This window comes from Pezoporus wallicus, unplaced genomic scaffold, assembly GCF_028554395.1.
Source record: "Pezoporus wallicus isolate ANWC-B61680 ecotype Strahan unplaced genomic scaffold, APGP_CSIRO_Pwel_v1 contig_5958, whole genome shotgun sequence".
Lineage (NCBI taxonomy): Eukaryota > Metazoa > Chordata > Aves > Psittaciformes > Psittacidae > Pezoporus > Pezoporus wallicus.
In genome coordinates, this window is record NW_026638491.1 from 2446881 (window position 1) to 2471542 (window position 24662).

At 39.1% G+C, this 24662-nt stretch overlaps 2 protein-coding genes across 4 annotated transcripts in view; one reads left to right on the forward strand and one right to left on the reverse strand.

Moving 5' to 3' along the window:
* The window catches only part of HIPK3 (homeodomain interacting protein kinase 3), a 101675-nt gene extending 85663 nt beyond the window's left edge, over positions 1-16012 (reverse strand). Inside the window, exon 1 of the mRNA XM_057410960.1 lies at positions 15352-16012. The gene's annotated coding sequence lies outside the window, so the exon portion shown is untranslated. The remainder of the gene's footprint in view (positions 1-15351) is intronic.
* A 190-nt stretch (positions 16013-16202) lies between these two features.
* Positions 16203-24662, forward strand: part of CSTF3 (cleavage stimulation factor subunit 3) — a 49756-nt gene continuing 41296 nt past the window's right edge. Inside the window, exons 1-2 of one of the 3 annotated variants that reach the window (XM_057410963.1) lie at positions 16821-16848; positions 18390-18468. In XM_057410963.1, the coding sequence (XP_057266946.1) occupies positions 18430-18468 (39 nt within the window). In that variant the 5' untranslated portion in view covers positions 16821-16848; positions 18390-18429. Of the gene's footprint in view, positions 16420-16820; positions 16849-18389; positions 18469-24662 lie in introns of those variants that run through there. The other 2 variants (XM_057410964.1, XM_057410965.1) reach the window with 2 other exon arrangements.

A 24662-nucleotide genomic window follows, 5' to 3' on the forward strand; every position in this document is an offset into this window, starting at 1 on the left:
TTCCAACCCCTCCAGAGGAAGAAAAATTCATGTTAAAAGAATACCCCTTGCAATTGCAAGAGAAAATGTTCAGCTTTCTGTTAGTTCTTCATTACTGTGAGAATTAAGTCCAACGGCAAACAGCAGCCCTCTGTTGTCAAGTGACTGTAAGAGATACTTAGTGATACTCAGAATGTTAGTAGTCTATATTCAGAACTTCATTACTGCAACAAAAGGTATTACACACCAAACATTAACCTAGGCTATGCAACTTTGTATGTTAGCGTGGCTCTGGAGTCTGAAACTCCTAGTTGCCATTAATAAACGCATGATGCAGCACACCCAGGATGTGTATTGGCTCACTACACTTTCTTCAGGAATGAAGCATCATTGATTATGTGAGCTAATGCTCCCCACAAGAGCCCTAACAGCTTCCTCTCACCATGACACAGCTCACCAGACAGTTGCTACATATATAATTTTCAGCAGCTGACTAGTGTAGCACTCACTCTGTATGAACACGTGTGACCACTGTGAACATCTCCTGGGACCCATCACATAGTGGCCACGTGGCTCCTGTGAGTGCTCTGCCCTCAGTGCAGCCAAGCCCATCGACCACACAGCAAGCGTGAGCCAGAGTAAGGAAAACTTCAAATTTAAAATGCAGTTTCATAAGTATCCTTACTATTACTAGTACCCAGGACTATTATTCCCCCCTCTCCCATTTTTCCCTCAAGAACATTTTCTAATTTTTCCTCTTCAGCATTTGCACTCAATTCTATTTCAAGTTGTGCATGTAATTATCTTCTACTTTGGGGGCATTAAAAGATTCTGAATCATCCCACCTTCTGGGAGATTAGTAAATCCAGTGATTACCAACAAAAAATGTTGCTGAATGCCTATTGTCCATGTTAATTATTCAATTAAAAATATGCTTGAGCCATCAGCAGGACACTTCTATTTCATGGCTGAATAGAAGAAAACCAAAAATCTTTCAAAATTGCTCCAAAGCAATTATTTAAAACTTGTTTTTCAGAGCTAATCTTCCTCCTGTACCTACATGCTGGCACAATAAAACCTGTGTATCAAGTCAATGGCTGTAGCAACCCATGCAGAATAATTCAATAGATACAGAGACTTGTCTTGGCCACTCCACTAAAATAAAGCCCTCGCTTGTATCCAGGTTTTTTACCTTTCTGCATTTTGTGTCTGCCTAACCTTTCTAGATGCAAGGATGCTGCCACGTGTCAGTAACCTGACACTCTTCTGGGTTTGGTATTTTAAACATAGATTTATGACCACAAAGAGAATTTTTAGCCAAATCAAGCTTAGGCCCATCAGTAATTCAGAGTCTTCGGACTGATTTCTCCTCTTTCTATCCCTTCTATGCTTCCTTTATTTTTCTCACATTTTCTAATCATGATTTGTAATTCAGAGTGCCTATATGCCATCTTGTTGTCTGGCTACAGTTTGAAATGAGTTAACCAAGCTGGGGAGGAAACCCAGTAGCAGGTGGAAGAGCAGCCTGGGCCTCAGCCCTTTTCTAACAGGTACTTACACCACAGCCAAAGCATTCACTGAAATATGCTTCCTTCGAGGTCTTTCAAGCTGGTCTTAAATACACATATGCCCTCATACTGCATACAGCAAAATAAGCAACTTCAAAACTCCCTGAAGTCCTGCTAATAAAAACCTGGGTGCATTTCAAAGGAACGTTTCATTTTTGGGATCTGTTTGTAGCACCTGTGGAACAAGTGTTAGGCAACAGACAGTAGTTTGCCAAAACAAGTAATTTTGAAATTAGCTAACCCAACAAGGACCAATACATGAAGATCTCGCAGTACCTGTCTGAGGTTGCCATTATCGGAACATTTAGCTGCTATAAGGATGCTCTAGAACACAGGTTTTGAGCAGAAAATACACCTGGAGGTATACCTGCATTAGGCAACAACTTGCGAGGCTTGCCTGCCTTTTATATTTCAGAGGGATTTTCAAGGTAACTTTTTTAAGAAGCCACCATAGAATAGAATCTACACATACCCTGCTTCAAGGTAGGATAGGAGCAAACACTTCTTTTCCAAGATATGGCATATGCAGGAAGCCTGTCAGTGCCTTGTAATTCCAGTTACAGTCTCTGCTTATCCTAGTAGCAAGAGCAACATGGATGTTAACATACAAAACAGGCTCTGGGCAATGGAGCAGATAAATGGTGGTCAGCTGTGCATGATGCAAATGAATGGGTCAGGAATTATTACTAAAGGGGCCTGTCATACATATTTGTATACATATTTTTATACATAAGTATATAAACATACACACAGACTTTAAAATATGAAACAAATGGATATATAAGCTTCAGACTTTCTATTTTCAGGTGCATTAACATCTGCTGTACAGACACAAAAAGCCAAAAAGGTTAGACAAACAACTATTTGCAAATTATGACTTAATATAAGAGAACTGTGTCTGTTGCCTGTCTCTAGGGTCTGCTCTTTCATTTGGGGCTAACTGTAAAGGTTTCTGCTTCCTATCTGTCTCTAGCCAAATGTAAAAGCTGTGGCTCCAGCAGACCCCTTCAACTATCACAACTGCACTTGTTTAGAACAACATAATCATATCCTTTACTGGGTCACTCTGCACTTTCACATACTGAGCACTGACAGAACACTAGTGCTTCATGGACAAATTTCTCCATGTCAAACAGAGAAATGGTTCCTCCCAGTCCAAGTTGAGAATGATTCTGCTCTGCTTCAGTGTCAGGCTTTGCTGGTGAGAAGACTACCATTTGGTAAAGCCACCCACCACCCAGCAGCTTTGAGCAGGCTCAGGTAGGCTGATGAGCAGCGTTTCTATTCTCTCCTAACCAAAGCAGAGCACAGAAAAGTAACATAAACCCTAAATTTTTAAAAGACCTTTAAGCATTCTTTTTACGTTACTATTTCTATCCCCTTTTGCTTTTCTCAGTTGCTTCAAAACAAAACAAACCCCAAAAGGCAATTCTGGATGCAGAGCCCCTGTGTATGTGGATGCCTGACACACCCTGGTAACTTGTTTTTACAGGAGTTGCACAGTAGTCCTTGTGTTGCCTCAGTAACAACTCCTACACTAGGACACTTGAGGAAACCAGGGCACAATTTAATGAGTACCATGGCACGTACTCTGTAGTCCTAAAGCTACTTCAGCAGTGTCTGGGAGGAGGCTGTTTACTGCTTACCTTGACATTTACAAATTTACGACGAGAATATGAAGTAGACTGTCATCCATGACACGTGCAAATCCCAGTGCTGTGCAGAGCAACATGACACAGTTACTGGCACAAATTATACTGAGAAATTACCAGAGTATGTGTATTGGGTTTGGAGCTTTTTTCCTAAATATCTTCTGCCTTTTTTTTTTTAATACCACCGTCTGAATGCAATTTATTAAATTACATGTTCTGTAAGAAAGAAAAGAAAAAAAAAAAAAAAGAAGAAAGAAATAAAGGGGAAAAAAAAAAGAAAGAAAGGGGAAAAAAAGAAAAAGAAAAAGAAAAAAAAAAAGAAAAAGAAAAAGGAAAAGGAAAAGGAAAAGGAAAAGAAAAAGAAAAAGAAAAAGGAAAAGAAAAAGAAAAAGCCTTTTGAGAGAATAGGGAAGATCCACAAGGAAAATATCCCAGCTCAGTATCCACTAGACTGGTGAAGTTTTACAGTTCCCAAACCACATTCTAGATTTCATACGCTGGCTTGCTAAGGGAGCTTGCCTATATAGTACAGAAAAACTGGTGAGCCACAAGCACACCACTGGTAGCAAAAGCAGCAGTGAAAAAAGCAGCTCAGATGCTTTATGAATATCAGAGATGGATGTACCAGGATTCTCAGAAGCTGGTAGGGAAAGTTTCAGTAAGCAAGTAAACAAGCTAGTATGTCTTCTCCTGGTTTGCCTTTTTGCTCTTTGTAATTGGAACCTCCTTTATAAAGCCTGTTTTCATCTCTTCCCTACTCTATCAGTCTCGAGGTGCCATACCACTCTGGACTAAATGCCTTTTCATGTTTTTCCTCTCTTTTTGGTTTGGTTTAATGTTTGTTTTGTTTTGTTTTTCACTCTTCTGGTCAGAAAACAGGCAGAGGACACAGACCACAGCCAATTCAATAATGATCTTATGATAATTTTTTTCCAGTTCCTGAAAGGATTTAAAGGGTCAATAGGCGTCAAATATACAATTTGCACTGGAACAACTCTTCACAGTTTTATAGTAATTGTTAGGGACAACAAGACAGTATTCATGCAATTATGGGACAAATGCAACAGTCTACAGGATCTGGCAGACTTGTTATACAGAAACCAGCATTGCACTCAGAAAATGTCTGCCTCAAATTTTGCAGCCAAATCTCTGGAAATCACAAACGATTCTTTAAAGCAACCCACTAGTAAGCTCTTTGTGAGTTTTACACCTAAATTATCTAGGATCAGAATTTAATAAAAGACAAGGACCATCTAAGGAGAAGAAATAAGGATCCAAGAGTCAATGTGAAATCACAGCCACTCTCCAGGTGGCATGTTTGGACTTCTTCATCCTCCAGTAATGGTGACATCAGGTCTGGTTGTTGTTTATTGTATACTATTTTTCAAATTGCACTCCAGTTTTAAGCATTCATTTCTCTTTAGAGATGGATTTTACTGCAAATTTCAGTGCTAGTTTAAGTGTGCCTATATGAAAAAAAGGAATCCCTTCTATGCAGAGAAATAAGCTTTGGCACATTGAGGATTTTAGCTTTGTATATTACTTTTTTAAAATTTATTTATTTACAAAATTGGATAAAGAGATAACAAAGAAGGGCTATTACTCTTTCCTTACTGTATCCTCCCTCAAGCTGTTGGTATCTGCTTTAGCCTATGGCAGCTTTAATTCTCACACAATTTGACACTGCATTCTAAACATTATTTCAGACATTGTTTTCATATGTGCTCTTTTTCAATACAAAACAAACTCCATTAGTCCCTAAAAAGAACTACACAGAAGGCCAACTAATGTGATCTCCTCTTTACCCCTAGTTAAAAAACCTGGACAATTCCTAAAAAGGATGTTATTTACAAGCACTGATCACAGAGAAGTAACACAAACCTTTCTCTGAATTTTATCATTTTACAAATGCCTGAAGTATTCCCTACCTTTTTATTCCCAGAATATAATGGAGAAATGTATTAATTCAAAATCTTTCTAAAATGCAAAATAAATTACTTTAACTGAGTCCTATATATTCAGATAATCCTTAGGAATAATATTTTTTCTGAATTGACAAAAATAAAAGGTAAAATAGTTTCTCTCAAAATAGTTGCCTGTGTTTCATTCCTGTTTCTTGGAGTTTTTCAGTCATTTGTTGTTCACTGTCTCTCAGACATTTTACTGCAATAGAAGGCAATATTACCAGACAGCCCAGAGACAACATGCTATATCACCTTAGAAGTACATAGCTTATGTCCCACATTTAGCAACAGTTCAGTTTGTTTTCTAGAACCCTGTGCAAAGTAAGCAAAATAACCAAAATATGAGAAAAATATGTAAGCAATACCCTGAGTATACAGAAACAGCAGCATTAGCCCAAATAGCTCCTAAGCCCTGTCTGAACTAAGATGTATTTCAACATTATAAAATACTTTAAATAGAAAAAAAAAAAAATCAAAAATCTGTATTTGCAGGTTCAGGACTGAAATTGCCTTTTCACCCAGACACCTTATCTGGGTTTTATAAATGCTTTTATGTTGTTACTGTCATGTGCTATATATCCTCTTTTTTAATGTGAGTTAAATAGAAAAATCAAAACAAATGAAATACATCTAGGAAAGAAAAACCGCGGTTGTTTCCTCAATTTTATATATGCATGTAGATAGACTTAAAGGCATTCTAAAAGATATATAGACATTTAAAATGCATTTAATCTAACTAGTTAGTTCTCTTAGTTCTGTTTGAGTATTAAGAGACAGCTGCTTTAACTTACCAGTTTAAAGGAGAGGAATAAAAGAAGCCCTAACAGTTTTTAATCCATAGGATTCTTCTGAGGTCTTTAAAAGATGAGTAAATATGGTTTCAAGTCCTATCATGATTGTAAGGCTCATTTACCACTCTATTTGAAACAGTGGCATTTCTCTTCATTCCCTCTTGGTATTAACTTACATTTCTAATAATGTTCTCACTTTTCCAGTGCATACAACAGTGTTTTTTTCCTACAGACTTGAATATTTTCATAAAATATAAGATACATGATTTGGTAGATGGCTTAGGCATGGTTCTTTAACACTGGTAACTAGTATAGAGAGCTAGCTTCTATACCAAAAATGCAGTAAAAGATCATGAATTCTCAAAGCAAACCTGAAAAGGAGATTAGCAAAAGGAAGGGATAGGATTCATTATGAGAACCAGCAGATAACTAACAAAAGTATATTGTAAAAATGAGTTATGCAGCAAAAGAAGAAACAAAAAGAAAAGTGGGAGGACAAAGATACTAATGAAAAAAGCACATTGAGCTAGATAGCATACACAATGCACTAACTCTTCTAAGTAATCTTACACAACCAGCCAAACCTGCTGTCTTTCACCTTTTCTAAACACAATTGCATCTTTTGATGAGCAAATAACTTAGGAGACACTATTATGTGCCATCCTTCATCACAGACTCACACTGTCATCAGTTAGCTTATGGTACTCCCTGAGCATTTGTCTTCAGTGTATTAACCAAAAAGTTATCACATGCTTTTCAGCAAGACTTGTGTACCTCTCCATAAAACCATGCTACTGTTGACAGTCTCCATGCTGCTGCCATGTCCTCAATCTTACCAGCACATAGGCAAATAGAGCTGTCTGGCTCTGTATACTGAAACGCACAGGACCTCAACATACTATGTTATTTCTTGCTTACACCCAAAAGAAATTAAGGGGTAACTTCTCTGTTCATCTCAAGGATCACAGGCTAAAGGAAGCACCTGAAAATAATTTCTTAGTAGTAACAAAGTTAATGTAGGGGTATTCTAGCTAAATGACATCAAAACAGATTCTGTTCTCCCTCATTACTAGATAAAGACCTGCTGTTCTTTCGGCATGCAAGGAAATAGCAACGGGAGTTTCAGAGGCTGTTCTGGAGTCAAAGTCCACAAAAGTATTAGAAGCAACTTTGTCAGACTGCATCAACACAAACCCAGGGCCTGAACTGGTTCTGTTCTGACATACCAGTGATTCTTACATAGCTTCCATTTCAACTTGGGAACATGAACACATACTGCAGAAAGCACATTTTGATATTTAACCCACAGAAGGTCCAGAGCATTTCATATGCATGTGACAAAGTCCTCAGGTACTTCTAGCATCCAAACAAGAGCCCAAAGGCATGTTTATAGCATTCTGTGAAAACAATTAGTGCTGAATCGTTTCAGATCTGCTGGCAGTAAGTTTTTAACTGGGAAAGCTACAGTTGTTGCAATGGGTGCTTGGATTTACAAGGTAATTAGCATTGACAATATTCCCAAACCTTCTGTGATGCCTGAGTGGATGGCATTCCCAACCTGTGCTGGGATACTTACATCCTCAGTGCACATAATCTCTAATGAATTACAGGAATAAAAAGGAAAGTCGTGGAAGCCATTCATTTGCTATCAAATTTGCACTGAAATTCTGGTTTTCATACTTGGAATCATAGAACAGTTTGGGTTGGAAGGGCCCAAATGCATACTTCTGATAAACAGCAGCTCTCATGTTGTTGCCTTCTATTGCAGTAAAACGTCTGAGAGACAGTGAACAAAACCAGAACAAACTACCACAAGAGAAGTGGTAACAGAAAGACTGAATAATGAGAAATAAAGGGAGACCATTTTTGGTCAAGGAACAAATAAATATAAGAAACCCATGGCATGCTCATTTTTGTGTTAAATCAGCACAGGATCATTATGGTTTTGGGTAATTTTACATATACACATATGCAACTAAAATTATAGTAATATATCATAAGTGCTTCATGGCCTGTCTTGTAGCTCACCATCGAGGGTTTTAACTGCTTTGCTGTGTAGTGACAGCAACTCACAAACAGCATGTGATAATGTATACCATAACCAGGGAGGAATTTTCTCCAGGAATTGTACCAAGTCAGTCTTCGGATAGTTACTACTTAGAACAAAAGCTAACATACAAGCATAACATTCCCTTTTCTGCCTCATTGCCCTCCCTGTCCTAATAAAATGAAATTACTGTTTCAAAGTAAACACTCATCTGTGTATTATTATTTTTAGAATGTCAAAATAACACAAACAGTAACAAATGCCTCAATGTAACATGAAATGAACTGTAATGTAAGATTTAAGTACAATCAACATGTAATTAGAGCTGCCTAGACAAGGCAATACTTTTCAGGTGGTTGACCTGAACAGTGTTTTTTCTTTTATTTAGGATGAGACATTTCCTTTAACTGAGATTTCAAAGTTCAGTGTTATGCTATTGCAGAAATAAAAAAATCAAAGCAAATTCTGCTATAGCATGTGGTGGTTGACTGAGGCTGAAATGCAGTATCTTCACTGCTAACTGCAAGCTTGCCTAAGAAACAGAATGTAAAAGCACCTCCTTAGCTTTGTGTCCCTATTAATTTACTAAAAAGTAGCACACACTAACACTTGGATTCACTGTTTTACCAGAGAACAGAGCTCTGTTAACATGAAGCCAAACTTCTTCTTGAAAAGGACCCTGGCATTGTCAGTTGAAGTGCATATTTAACTGTCTGCTTGCCTGATCTGACCACCATGGTACCCTGATGCTTTATAGATAAATATGAAAACATAATCCTTAATTCAAAGAGCACACAATCTACCAAGGTAAATTTACACAGGGATAAAATCAAAGGGAGCTGTTATTTCAAGTGCAGCATGCAGAACTGAATTTGGACTAGGTAACATCACCAGTATGGAAGATCTGCAGAGGGTCAGACACATTAGTTATTTCTTCAAAATAAACCTCGATAACCATAAACTCTGACAACAGTGCATTAGAGACAGAAGCATAAGCTAAACTGGGAAACACAGGGCAGTCACAATTGTTTCTGAAGTTGAACCAAGGCAAGGAATATTTTGTGGATCAAGCTGTAGACTGTGAATGTGGAAGGAGGGGATAATTTCTGTTCCAGCACCAGGAGGGTACTGGCATTTCCAAGATTTACATCAAGCCTGCCTAAAATAAGGAGATTTAAATAACCCTTAACTTTGGTTCCTTTCACATCTCTTCTAGGTTTCTGAGAATTTGCAATGTATTTGGATCACACAAACAAGCTTTGTTTTGCAATAAAAGGAAACAAACTTAGAAAGGCTGATTAATTCTTACATACACTCTTGTTTCCTGGAGCTGAGCTTTCAAGTAAAATGTAAAATACTATAGTTGCATAGCAACCTCCCCACTCCCACTACAGGTGGACAGGGTGGCCAGTTCCACCTTTCCTGTTTCTCTAGGCTTCACAAACACAGCACCTGAATAGGTAGAATTTGTGTCAGCAGGGAAAACCTCCAAGTTTGTGAGCAACTTGTAATTAAGAAAACAAGAGTTATACCCAAAACAGGCTGAGGTGGAAACCTCTGATGTTCTGTGTTTATGTATTCCAGTATATTATCAAAACAAATAGCATCTAATGTCTTACAAACTTACTTTTACACCCGCATCTGATGACGACTGGATTATTCTGCCAAGGAGAAGGCATTTGAGTGCAAACAACATTATGCTTAGATAGTCACTTTTTATTTGCTGTTCAACATTTTTGGAAGCACTCTACTATTTTACCAGACAAACACAATTCACTGATCCTAAATGAGAAATAACTGCAATCAACACTTTTTAAAAGGCTTTATTTGTGTATTTACAACCAGACTAAGCATACGCTAGAAAACAACTGAGGCTGAATGCTGGTATGGAAAGCCATGCAACACCAACTACAAACAAGTATGCTCTGCCCCACCTCACTTTGCTCTCCTTTCTATTTGTTGGATTATGACTGCTATGCTAAATACTGGCAAGATCCCTCTTCGACTTTTAATCATCCTCTGATGCCTCTATTTTCCTTTCGTAGGCTTTTACTTTCTACCCTTTTATCATTACCTTTAAGCATTAATACCCTTAAAACTGAGATGCACATGACTGTTTCTAAAATAAGTTAATGTTAAAATACTTTAAAAATGATTCATCTTTGCAAGCTGTGACTCACAGCGGGATCCATAGAAAGCTACTCCTGATGTCAAATAGTACTGTGGCAGGAAAAAAATCCTGTAATCTAGACATAAAAATACCCGAAATTACTGCCATGCCATTTTCTCTGCTGGGCGGCTGCCGAGTACGTGCTGCTCGGCCTCTAGCCCCGCTTCCAGCCGAGCTGAAGTGGTGTTTGCCTGCCATCTCCCGGGTGAGTCAAAGCGCCGAGGACATCAGCGGTCACAAGCCTCATGAAGAGGCTTGTGAAGAACCCATGGCAGCCGTCATTAAACAGATTTCTAACTACTTCAGAAATACTCAAAAATTTGAGAACGCTGCAATTGGTGGTGAACTGTGCTGCTCTATTTTTATACATTACTTCATCTTTATCCTTCTAGCTGCCAGGCTTGTTCCAGACTTCACTTTAATCCAGTACACAAGCAAATAGCATTATCCATGTAGGGGTGGGTTTTTCTGGCTTGGTTTTTCATTTGTTCACGGGTGAGGGGCATGTGCTTGTATTTGTGGTTACGGGTTTTGGTGCTTGGTTGTTGGGTTGGTTTTTTTTTGGGGGGGGGGGTGTTATTTTTTTTAAACTCTGTTCTGCAATTTGAGTTTTTCAACATTTCTTCTATTTGCCTTCCGGGAAATTCTGCCCCGGCAGAACTGGAGGACGTTAGTGTCTCTCCAACTTTCAGACACATGGACACTGTTGCAGCCTGGGGGTAGGCACACAGGAATGCCATAGAAATGGCTGCTGGACACATGAGACTGTGCGCGTACTGGAGAACTGATCTGCGCACGTACTGTACATCCAAAGCATTCAGGATATGTTGGACTCTCTGTGTGCTGACTATAAATGGTACCTCCACGAAAATGTGTCCACAAATATTAAGAAAAAAAAACAACCAAAAATAACAAGTGTAAACCTGCCTCTGAGGATATCCAGCCATTGGCTTAAACAACTTTCAGCATTATTTCCACTGCTTAGCATTTCATCATTAAAATACAGTTTTGAACAGAGATCCAGCTTCATATTTCATTCCATTATGGTAAGTTTTCCAAAGAATCCACAAGATAATATAAACAAAGACTGATGAATAGTAGTACTAATCTACAACACAAGTAGTGTCATAGAATACGACTTATACTAGGAAAGAACACTGGAGTAAAAACAGAAAAAACTTTAGAAACAGCTTGTTTGGTCTAAGTGTGGATTATTTATACTTTTCTTGGAAAGGTGAAAAGGTGCTTACAAAAAATAAAGGAGGCAATACTGTGTTAAATAGCATTAAATGATAGCTAATTCAAGCAAAAAAATTGATGTTGAGGAAGCTAGAATTGAATCCGTAATTTTTACATCTCATTATGCCATTAAAATACGTAACTGCAACTATGCAGTCTGCTACAATTGTTTTCTACTGCTAACCCTCATTTTTCACTAATCCATTCACCTTTGTTATCTGTTTAAATACTAAACTTTTAAAGTACTTTCACTCCTTAAATAAACTAATTTTAAAACCTGACAAATTTCTCCATTTTTCTTCAAAAAAAAACCTTCCTTTCATTGCATTACACCCGGAACCTTTACCACTGCATGTCACCGACCCTGTTTTTAATTTCATAACAAACTATGATCATGAAGCCCAATTCACTGGCTAACAGGGGACACTGAATTTCATCCTTTGCTATTGGTGTCATAACCTATTTTTTTGTTCCTGTAACCTAGACACTCCTTATAACACATGACCCTCTCTGCACTTTCCATATCATAAACTTCTAGTGGAATGATAATCACCAAACACTGGTGTATGCCTACATGTCTTTCTGCCTACAGTAATCAAATGGGAAAGATGAAAACAGAAAGCATGAGTTAGGAACAGAGCAGATCTAGAAACAAATAAGACATCTTCTCCCAACTACTGATGATAAATAAGACCACTATTGGATCCAGTGACGTAGAAGCGGCAACAGATCCAATACCCAGGCTGCTTCATTTTGACATATTAAAGTCTTCCATATTCCAAACCCCACAGTGCATGTCTCAGTCCAGTGGAGTCTCATGTGATGAGCAAGTGGCTCACTGCACTCACCTCCTAGTTCAGTACCTGTAAATCACATATTTAGAGCAAAGAAAGGCTCTCTGTAGTGCTGTGCTGCACATGACCTGGTGATAAGAGTGAGAAAATGCCCAGAAAGAAACCTATTTCAGAGAATATTACTTGGGCAACAGATCTGATGCCACAGCTCCTACCAGTCACATACCCACACAAATAGCTTCATGCACTGACATTCCCATCAGCTGAAACGCCATTGCAGGATACCATTTTCAACTGAGCACTATTGCCTTCTCCTCACCACCCAAATCCCTCCAGCTGCTTCCTTCACTCTTCACTACAAGCTCCAGCAGTACCAGTGCAGAGCCCAAGAAAACAAACTCAGCAAAACTTGTCAGCTTGGGTTTTGCTTCCTTCCTAATCTCTGCCACTGATGCAACCAATTAGTGAGACACACATTCTAAAACAGTGGATGTCAAATGGGGAGCAAAACCAGTTTGGCAGAAAGATGAATTTAATTTTTAATTATGGCCTATGGGAATATAAATTCAGATTACCTTCTTGGTTTAGTCACAGAATTCCCATAATATTGTCATTTTAGAGGACAGATTATAGGTTCCATAGGGGTACACAAGCACTGCAAAACTCTCAGCTGAGGAAACAACAGAGCCCACAATTGCCCTAGCCAGTAGAAAGACATGTTTCAGGTCAACATGTCTTCACCCTACCTATGCTGAAATCCATCTCAGGGAAGTGACACAGCCTCCAATAATATTATGACAGAGTTGGGAGGACAACATCCAGCATACTCGTAGCTTGAGATTCAGCGCTAACACATAGCAATTAATAGGGCAGTTCAAATCTGCTGTAAATATTCTCTCCAGTATTGGGCACTGATAATAGTACCTGAGTGAATCCTTTTGCAAGCAGTTTCTGAATAATATTATAGAGTCGCACGCAAAAGGTTGCACAAAGCCTGCTATTTCATAACTAGTATTAAAAAATAATCTGCTGTGGCAACTAAAATCACTTGGAAGAAGGGTACATCAGCTCCATCTGATGACCACTGCCCCAACTCTGTTAAAGTAGCTTCCTTTCAGGTTTGTCCCACTTTATGGTTTGCCAAGATCTTGGCCTGGCAGCCCATAAGGTTTAACATCTATTTATTTTAAGAACTCATCTTCTTTGAGATTTTTTTTTTCCTAAGTGATACATTTTTTGTCTACTGTTTTTCCAAGCAGAAATATTTGAGTACCACTCTACCATAGGTATAGTAGTCTCCAACTCATGTTCCCGTTCAGGTTTGTTTTGAATTTCTGCAACACCCACAGAGCAGCATAGTCCACAATAGTTTGCTTGTTAACTCATAGCTTGCCATTAAGCTTCATGTCAATTACTAAACTAAGCATGAATCACTACAACATAGCACATATAAGCAATGTCCTGTTGCTTTGATATCACAAACCATCTGAAAATTAAAGTACAGCTTTCCAAAGTAGACAGGCCTGTAATCATGTCTTACTGCTCCCTCTACCTCAGGCTAGAAGCCTAGAGCTACTCCACTCCAGATGACACAGGTTCAGAAGGAATGAAAGGAACAGCCACATTCTAAAACAAGGTTTGACATATGCATAAGGAATTAGCAACTAAGTAGTCGTTGCAAGCTTTGCTGCTGCATCCCTATTATTTGCTCCTGTACTACCAAGAAAGGTCCAAATCAGCCTGCCAAGTGGGTCAACTAACATAAACTTCCAACGCTACTGAGCTCAAGCTAGTAGACTCTTATATAAGGCCCAAATTTAAGTTAGAGGTAAAACTTGGGTTAAGATAACACTGCTAGAGCTAAACTGTAAATTTAAGACAAAGTAACATTTTAAAGGTACTTTGAAATGTAACCTATCATTTACACACAGGCTTTGAAAGTAATACTGTCCCTTGAAAGATTCACACCAAAACAAACCCATTATCACAAAGTTGATAAAAAGTTCACACCTAACTACAAAACAAGACAAGCTCAAGTGATAAAGTACAATGTATCAATAAAAAAATTAAAATTTTATTTTCTGTACAGCAGTGCTCCTTTTAAATTTCTCCAGCTAACAGATTTAAGGCTATACGCTATTGCAGTTCATTCAGGCTCACACAGCAACACTTGGCAGAAAGGATACAGGCACTAGTTGTATTTACAGCACCTGGGGTTTTGCCCATGGCTTGTTCTATGTATGGAACTAAGAAATCAAGAACAACACTAGTTTAAGACACAGCACATTATTTTATTACATGGAGTGAGGGCCTATAGTAGGTAAGGAGCAGTAGGCATCATTTATTTTGCTCTTTACTAAGTCATTCTACTAGACAAACAAGATGTCATTGGTGCTGTCAAGATTCAAAACCACCTTTATCATTTTATGAAACTGAAGAAAGCAATCCCAAAGGCAGAAACAGCTAAAATAAGAATAAAAATATGCTTGAACAAAACCACTAAGAACTAGATCAAAATTCCAACCAGGCCCCTAAGAGAGCAAACACTCTGCACACCTAGAATAATATTCACATTATCTAGTCAGAAATTTTAGCAGCATTGCTTTAAGCAATTACTTATAAAGAATTTGTTCCTAATAGGAAATGGAAAAACATTACATCGATGAATTGGAAATTTTTGTTTGTTTTGATTTTTTTTTTTAAGAAATTGTAGTAACATCAAATGCTTTCAAAATAGAGTCTGTTGTGACATGGAAGAAACACCTCATAAAAAACAATGAAGTAGCCTTGTATCACAAAATCACTATTCTCACAGAAATCAAAGAACAGGACAGCTTATCTACCAACACAGACTGTTAAGCACGTTTTATTTCACCTCTGAAGAATAACAGACTCAAAATTCTTCAACACCAAAAGGAAAATGTTACTTCACAGGTGGGTCATATAAGCATTTACTATCTGCTCTCTTTCTGGGGAGGTTGAATTGTCAAGCTTTAGAAGAAAAGGTCCTCTTTCCACACATATTACTGGGGTGTAAGGAAGCGACTTGGAAGGCGAAGCAGAAAGTAACCTAAAGAGTGCTAGTATCAAGTTTTTTCAAGTATTTCTGCATAAATTACTGTATTATACAGTTTTAAGAACACTTACACTGCTGTTGTGAAGGCAGCTAAAACAGCTTTCACCTTGGTATTTGCCAAGCCTCCTTCAATGAATGCTTCACATAGTTTCTCTGCAGAGGCTGATTCAAAGCTTTTCCTCTCACGGAGAGACTGGCGATTACTTTGCAAATGAAGTTAAGTAGCTTTAGGGGGAGCTGCCTCCTGTGTCCTTGAGGTCTTTTGAGACTATGACCCCTTGGCTTGTCTTTTGAACTTGCCTCCTTGAATAACAAGAACTCTTGTGAGGTGGAAGGGACGGGTCTGCTGCTAGCAGACATTGCTGAAGTTACCTCACCAAGGGCACAGTGCCGGCTTGCTGCAAAGAAGTGACTGTTGAAGAGGCAACGCTTCGTTAACGAAATAGCCCATGACGAGCTGGCAGGACCAAGGCTAAAAATCACCAAAACTTTTTAGTTTCTGCCCACTGTCCTTCAGAGTTTCAACAACAACCGGTCCGCCAGTAAACCGGCCTGGGGGCAGAGCAAAGGGAGAAAATGCAGACACGGCAACCCTGCCCAGCGCCATGAACACAGCTACAGCGGCCCCCAGGGCCCTACCCGGGTGCCTTTCAGGGAACGCCCCGTTTGCGGCTTCAGGGCGGGCCCCAGGGCTTCCCTCTGCCCCTACGCGGCGACAGGCAGATAGAGCTGCCCCATGGCGGACAGGACCACCCTCCGCAACATGGGGAGAACGACTGGACCGCGCCGCAGCGCTCCCCACTCGCTACCGCAGCCTCTCTTAGCACAGCCACTTCCGCCCCAGAGCGGCGCGGCGGTAATGACGCGCTTCCCGCCGTTCTCCACACCCCGCCTTCCCGTGTCCCCCCCCCACCACCGCCTTGCTGACAGCCGGGCCGGAGGCGCCACGCCGCCATTTTATCGCTAAAGTGGCTGGGCTACGGTCCGCGGCCGTTGGCGCGACCGGTGGAGCGGGCCGCGGTAGCGGCGGCAGTGCCGGGCGCTTTTTAAAGGGGTTTTTAATCTGCTTGGGAGGGGGGGATTGTCTCTGTGCCCTGTTTTAAGACGCTATGTCCGCAGACGGAGCTGCCGGAGACCAGGTGAGCAAGAGGGTGAGGCTGTAGGCCTCTCCGTGAGGGTAGTACTGGGAGTTATGGGGACTGTAGCGGTGGCCCGGCCCGGGCTGCATTGTGTTGGCTGTGCTGTGCAGGCCGCGGCAGGGTCGAGGTTGTGTCGCAGCATGTGGAGCTGGCCGCCGCCCGGGGCTGCTGTTGATCCCGGGGAGGCCGCGGGCAGCACGGCCTTGCCTCTTCCCTACCCCTGTAAGTCCCGCCGGTCCCGTCGGTGGCGTGGTCGGCGAAGGGGTCCCCTCCCCCCACCGCACACACCCATGTTGAGGACCTCGACTTTATTCCGCCAGCCAAGGGTTCGCTGGGGGGAACGGGTACGCGGAGCCGTTCTCGGCGCGCGCCATCAGTTGAACCGGCAGTGCGCAGAAAGCTGTGTCGCGCTCGGTCTACGAGTTTCTGGTAAGCAGACTTGAATTCAGGTCGAGGTGGACAATAGGCACTCCAGTGAGCTTCGCTTTCCCGTTCTCGTTTATCCGCGGTCGTGGTGAACACGCACTCCAGAGGAAAACTGAAACTTGGATAAGCTGTTTATACTGGTACACCTGCAGTGTTTTGTGAAGTGAGCTTTTTCTGAACATAACATGTGGCTGTGAGCCTCTTTAACAGTACCTTTTCCTCCAAAATAAAGTATTATTTAAACACCTTTAAATTAGAACCAATAAAAGTAGTCTTATTTGGTAAAGCATCTTCTTTGCAGTACAACGTTCTTGCTCTTGGTGGAAAAATAACCACTTTTTCAGTTGAGTTAGGCTTGGTTTTTTTTTTAATATGTATAATAACTTGTTATTTTCTAGGCAGGTGAAGAGTGTTGTATGCCATCTTTTGAAATGTGGTATTACCATGAGCTGTCTCCTATTCACTGGCAGAATCTTTCTCAAAAGGTCTTTTTAATAGTTAGGCCTATTTTTAAAATCAGTATTAGTTGGAGGAGTGTGGATGGAAGCTCCTGACTTGAGGGTAAAGTGATTGATAACACTGTGGCCTTCTTTAGTGGCCAGGATGGCCTACAAAGAAGCTTAAAATTATGCTGATGATTTAGCGCTCCCTTAAGCTTTTCTTTGTAGAATGTTAGTCTTTTTACAAAACAGGTTATGTTTCTGTGTGCCTGGGGCTGTACTTAAAAAAGGTGGTGTGTAAACTCTGTAAGGTCACCGATTTGGGGAAGGGGAGTAGGGAAGTGCTAAATATGTAAAATACCTAGTTCCTGGCTCATTAGGAAAATATCCTATGAATTAAAAGCTTGTATATTTAAAGCTGGTCAGGTTACTAAGTATATCCGTAGTATGTTTAACTAAGGGGTTCTTCAGAATGGTTTATCCTCATCACAAGGGAGATAATATCAATGAAGTAAGAATATGCTACAGTAAAATGTTAATAATTCTGATGTGTAGTATGTTTCATCTTTAAGCTACCCACTCTGATATATTTTGAAAAAATACACTGATACTTCATTACATGATTGTAATACATTGCTATTTACCTTAAAACCTATGCTGATTCCTTTTCTTTTGCAAAGGAGACTTTAATATGCAAAATGTTGAATTTCCATATACAGAAGTAAAAGCTGTTCTGTAAAGTAACAGCTTTAACACCACAATGCCATATCACAGAGGGTTTTAGCATTCAGAAACTGCAAATCATTATTTGCAACCTGTGTAAACATAGGTTAACAAATGGCGTGGATTTGGTCGGGATTTTTTTTGCCTATATTAAGGTTCATTCTTTTTACCATTGTAATTACTGTTTTCACGTTGAGTCCACTTAACAAAAAACAACCAAACACCACCACCCCAAACAAAATATAGAAAACCCCACCCCCCAAAAAACAAAAAAAAATCCCAACAAAGCAACAAACAAACCGTGAAACAAGCAAAAAAACCCCAAGCAACTCTTTAGTTGGATTAAATAATTTTTCTTACTACTCCGTCTTCTTTATGAAGGCCTCTGGATTCTGGTGTCCTAGAAGTTTCTAATTTTGTTATGCTCAGTTATCCACTTCCATCATTTCCTTCAGTTTCAGTAACTTGTCTTCCACAGTTTCTTTTCTTACCCTGGCAGGATTCTGCTTCTTATTCCTAATGTTGAGGTAGACCACAGTTGCTATCAGTGTTTTTAACTATGAAGTTTTCTGCACCCTAGGCTACCACACGTCCAGTTGTGTAGAGAGGGAGGCGCACCTTAAGTAAGCGTTGATGCCAGTTCAACTATGTTCTTACAGAGCATGATGCACCTAAATTCACTGTGTCTCAGTGACAGAAGGAACAATAGAGAATTATGACTGGGACAGTTGTGCCCTGCTTCCTTCCCACCGTTGCGGCTGCTATATATTGTAATGTAGTGCTGTGTGAAGGTCTCTCTAACTTTGTGTGCTCAGTATTCTTACAGTTACAGATGCTTCTTTCTGTGGGAAGTTGAAGCTAAGCAGAGGTTAGGTTGCATCTGGCTTTCCTGGTTTGGGTTTTATCTGGTACTTCCATGACCAATTTCTGAGGTTTTGGGTGCCATTTTCACTGACAGTCACACAGATCAGTAGAAAGGTGTGACTGTTTAGTTAATTTGCATCTATGTTCTTAAGATGTACACATGAGAGTGCACAATGTTAAATATCTGACAAATCGGAATTGTTAGCTCTGACTCACTGGTACACAGGGGTGTCTACATCATGCTTCCCAGCTCATAGGGTTTTGGAGGGAACTTTTAAAAGCAGCTGTGTAACAAATTGCCATACTGGGTGCATCAAGCATGAAGTGCTGGTAGTGTGGGAAGGAAGAACAGAATGGAATGTTGGATGTAGGGAGGGTGGGAGAGTAAAGGTATTGTAAGGTTAAAGGTGCAGCTGGTCTTTAGTTGGCTGACCAGGTATAATACAACTGAAATGTGGCTTTACTGCCTTTAGGCTGAGCTTGGCTCCAGACATTTTTAGGCTGCTTTACTGTGTAGCTCAGGAGCCTAACCTATGTAGGTTGTCCCCTCCTTGCATCGTTATGGTAGAACAGAGAGGGGGCTGGGGGCCAAAGAAATGTGATGAAGCCACAGAAAAGTGGTGTGAAGCCACCACTATTGCAGTATATTTTAAAATTCTTGCAGTGTGTCAACTATGCTGGACCCACGTTAATTTCTGCAGAACCAATTGAATGATGTCAGGACTTGAATACTCATATGGCCCTGCCGGACTACTGGTAGTCTGCATGATGTTTTAACAAACCAGAATTTCCAAAGGTGGGTTTTAAAATGCCAGATGCTTAGCCCTGTCTATATCATAGAAACCCTCGTTTGTAGCCTGAAAGGCTCTATCTTCCACTGGTTGCCAGAAAATTTCCTGACAAGCTTTTCCCAATTTCTTCATGTGTTGAGGTTACAAACAATATAACAATGTATGTCCGCATTTTTTCAGGACCTCGATGTACATGTCTAGTTTCGTTTCAATCGTGTTTCATGTGTCCTCTAACAAGACCTAAATGTGTTGTGCTCTTTGCCTCTTTCTACCTTGGCAGGACCACTGTTCTTACCTGCTTAATAAGTATATACTTGCCAGGCATCAATTTTACCTGAAGAATATTTCCTTTGCCCCCTGCATTAGTTGTTTTCTCATCTTTTAAGGCTATAACATGCATTTCACGCTTCCTATAACCGTTTTCTATGATACGTTCCCCAGTCTGGCATGCATGTAACTTTACATGATCCAAGACTGAGCTGTGGAAAAAAGAAATGTCTGTATTGTCTCTGTGACTACAGAAAAGACCTCTGTGGCAGCCTGTTCCAGTTTCTTGAGAGTACTTTTGTCTTTGCTTTCATTCATGCCTTGTGTCTCTCTGTCATAGTGTATCATGTAAGTTTCTGATTTCTAAATGCAATAGTAAATGTTACTGTAGCTAACTTTAGCTTAACATTTTAAAAATAGATGTCATTGAGTGCAGTACTGAAAGCAGAAGTTTATTCTTGTAGGATTGTGTGGGTTTAACATCTCAGGAGGAGCCATCTGAAAGAAACTCTTCCCAAGATGTTTCTCAGGTTATATTGCTTTATGTATGATATATAGTAAAACTGGGTTTACTGTCACTGTTTAAACTCACAGTAGGAACAGGATGTAAGCAGATTGAAAACATGGATTGGTGGAGGAAGACTTGTGAGTTGGTAATCCAGTGTTTTTTTTCCAATATTTATACAACTTTAAGTAATTTCTATATTTTAGCCGCATTTCCAGAGTCAGTAAATTCCAGGTATACCAAGAAGTTGTTAAAGTAGAAAATGTCTGTCTAGATGCCAATGTTTGGGAAATAGTCTCATGGGGAAAGAATGGTAATTATTACTAATCTAAAACTTCTTTCAGTTTGATAAAACAGCCCAGATTATGTTAGGGCAGGCCAGTACTTAACAAAAGTATCCTTTAAAATATATTTAAAATGAATATGCTGGGTTATGTCTGTTAATAGTGACAACAAAATTTTTTTCAAGATTGTGTTCACAGTTGAATTGAGTTGCTGGTAAAGTAGAAGGTGGCAAGGCGTTAAAAACTCATTCAAGAAACTGAGTGTTGATAGGGTGTAACTATAGTCTAGTGAAGGAATGTTTTACTGAAGGAGGGGTTTTAAAACTTGCTCTTTATACAGCTATAACTAAACTTTAAGGAAGAAAACTTAAGTGAGACACACCTGTAAACTAACCTCCCTGGACCACTAACAATGCTTGTTAAATTGTGTGTTAATATATTTGAAATTGTATTCATTGGACCTGCTACAGTCCAGGCTACGCTAAACTGCAACATTCAGGCAATACTTCCAAAACATAGCTTCAGTCTTAATGGACATAAATCTCCTTTTGGATGTTGAAGTGATTTGACTGAATTATCCATTAAAATTCCTGTCTTTTTTGTGTACAATGGCCTGTATGTCTTGTTTGTAGAAGTTCTCATTTCCTAACTAATGGTAGTTTTTAAACCATTTTAAACTGGCCGCTTCACAGGTGGAGCAGCTGTTTAATACTTCTCATTTTCACTGTGGAAGATTCCTTTGGAAATAGGAGGCTGCTTTAAGCAATTGGATGCATTAGCTGGTGCAGATAGTTGAAAAAGGTGCTTGACTAGGTATTTTCTTACACAATTTGGAATCACAAGGGGGAAACTGTTAACTGTTGATTTTAGGAGTAAGGTATAAACCAAGAATTTTTCCTTGAAGCTCATTGGTAAATACTTCTGCTGCATACTAAAAGTCAACTTTGTTTCTTCTATTCTTGTTCCCTCAGATGTTCTTATGAATTCATATTTGGATTTTGTGCAGTTGAGGTATTTTGCAGAAAGAAGCTCCTAGACTGCTTGTTGGATAGTTTGGATTTAGGTCTTTTCAGATTTTGGAAACTATAGTCATAAAGATGATTTTACACTTTTAGTATCCGTGAAACTAAAATTCCATTGCTCTTTATCTGTGTATAAATAATAAAAGGGAAGCTGTGAATCAGGCTAGATTGTAGTAACAGAGATCCTTGTGGACATGGAACCTTAAATGCTAAAATGCCATGACCTTCAGAGGGTTGTTTGTGGGATAGAAGCCCAATTATGTGTGAGATACACTGAACACAGTTATCAATAACAGAGGGGAAAGAAGTATTTTTCCAGTTTCTATGCAACAGTTCTTTGCAGTTTTGTTTGCTTTTTTTTATTTTAGGCAGTAAAGAAATGCTAAAAGCCAGTATCTATCTGATTATGTGCAGCTGTATGATAGTTTAAGCTGGGCGAAGTTGGGACTGCTGAAGTCCTGTATGGTTTTGCATCTTTTATTCTGCATCACATCTGATCCTGAAATCGAGGACTTGAACCGTTATAAAACTAATCATTTTTGTAATAGTGTTATTTTTCTGTTGATTTAACTCCATGAACTGACTTATTATAGGATGAGATTAAATTAAGTGCCTCTTTTAACCAGAGGAAGGGAGTAAAAATGCTCATCTAGGGGAAAGATCATGGCAGTGAACACCCAAGAATTAAGTACTCACACTTTTGGATATTGGCTGTTGTGCGTGTATTATAATGACAAATGCATAATCAAAAGCTGCATACCCCTTGAACTGTAAAGTTTTCAAAACTGGGATCAAACATCTTTCTGGCTATAAATGAGCTAGGTTAGAAGTCAAGGTTCTTGCTCCCTTTCATTGTATGCTTGTGGTAGATGCGAGTCTGCGCAGTTTTGGTGTATAACTGAATGCATTTTTGCCCAAATGCCTTAGTTCTGGCAGAACAGTCCAGGCTGGAAATCCTAATATATTAGGAGTAATTACGTGTGAAGGTGCAAGGTAAGGAGGCCTTATTTTTGCTCTAGTAGAACCAGGATACTGATTTGCCTCTAGGAAATGTGGATGGCTTTTATTTGTCTTGGAGAACAATAGAGGCAGGAGAGGGAGTGCTCACTGCCCTTAAGAAGTTGAGTGTGACATAGGGTACAAGTCATTTCAAGTAGTCTAGTTTAAAACCCCAATGATATCTGTAGAATTCCAATAGTTTTATGTTTCATCTAACTGCATGGAGGATTTTATCTGCTGCCACTAAGTGAATATCTGTTTATTTAGGAAGGCATTTAGCCTTTTAGGTTTTGTGTTTGTTTGTTTTTCTAATAAAAGAATGAACATTTTATTAGGCTTTATAGTTTAGGAGTCCTGTATCAAACATAAAAAAAATATGTAGGAATGTTATGAGTGTGCATCTTATCAGCATCTATTTTTTTACCAGCTTAATTTGTTTCAGCCTTTTCTGAGTTTATTGCCCAATATCTGCATAGGTGAAATTAAACTCCTGGAAGCCTTAACTGTTTCACTACAGTGTCAGATGAGTTATTTTGTGTCACATGGAGAGGTTTAAGATAATAAAGCTGAACTACTGCAGAAATAGGTGAAATGTGCTTCAGTGGCCCATTCTGCTTTTTCCTGTTAGAAAGCTGTTACTTGCAGTGCAGGACCCTGTGCTGCAAATGCTTCAGTTGTTTTTGTAGTGTGGGGTTGTTGTGGTTTTGTTTGTGGTTTATTTTGTTATTTTTTAATTGTAGCTGACATTCATAGTACTCCTGATAGGCATTTCTATCTAATTGAATGCAGAATAATATATGTTTGAATATTTGAGACAAGCAGGTTTCACTGAGATGGTATATAATGGGAAGCAGTGCTTACCACTGATGTGGGTGAATTAGAATTAGACCTTTGTTGAATAAACTTTTCAACTTTGGATCATCTGTAGAGGTAGATAACTTACATAAATAGAGTTTAAACTTTGGAAATTTAAGCTTCAGTGCTGTCTTCTGGAAGATGAAATATGTTTATGCATGCCATTTTGGAATAAATAAGATCACTAGTTCATTTCATATTGTGTTTTTCATCTTAAGCCTGTATCAGCTGAACTATAATGTTGTATTAGAGAGCCAAAATTTTGATGGACTTAAGGATGTAAAAGTATATGGAAATTAATAAATTTACTATTTTTGAGCTGACAACTTTGAGCTATGAATTTTAAATTTGATTTTTTAAAATCCAGTTAATTTTGTAATTTAGCTTGTTGTGGGACTTGCTACAGGCCTTCCAAGCTACACTGGTTTGCAGTGAGCAGTTACGAATAATGGTCTTTAAACTCCTATAAAGCTCATCCTCCTTATTTTTCTTTTTGCCTTCTATCTTTCATGCATGGCTGCTATTATCTGTCAGTTTAGCAGTTTTGCAATGTTTTTGATAATTTTTGTTTTATAAGTAAATCTAATTTACTTAGTCTTAAAATCTTAAGGGTTATGTCTTGAATTATATCCTGCTAGTAGAGCTGACACAAAAACTGGTAGTGCTGAAAAAATAGGGTAGCCTTTTTAAGTTATCAAGTTGAATTTCAGTGTATAACATAAGCAGCTGTTGTACAGTAGTGCATTTGCAGAGGTTGACAAAAGCAAAGAAGCCAGGGCACTCAGGAAAATAAAGTGGATGTTCTTAAGTAACTCAAGCTTGCTTTTTAGTTAGATTTACCAGCCTCAGCTTTTCTTTTTTTAGTCACTGTTTTATACTATACTTCACTGGCAGCCTATCTTTGTATAATGCCACTGTAAATGGTCTTTAGTAACATCTATTATTAATACCTTGCGTTTGTATTCTTGGAATGTCTGCTTTCATTCAAGAGTGATGTGCAATAGTGGTGCTTGTTAATTTTACTAGAAGCCAGAGCTCTGTAGTGTCTAGTTGCCTTCTTTTTCCCT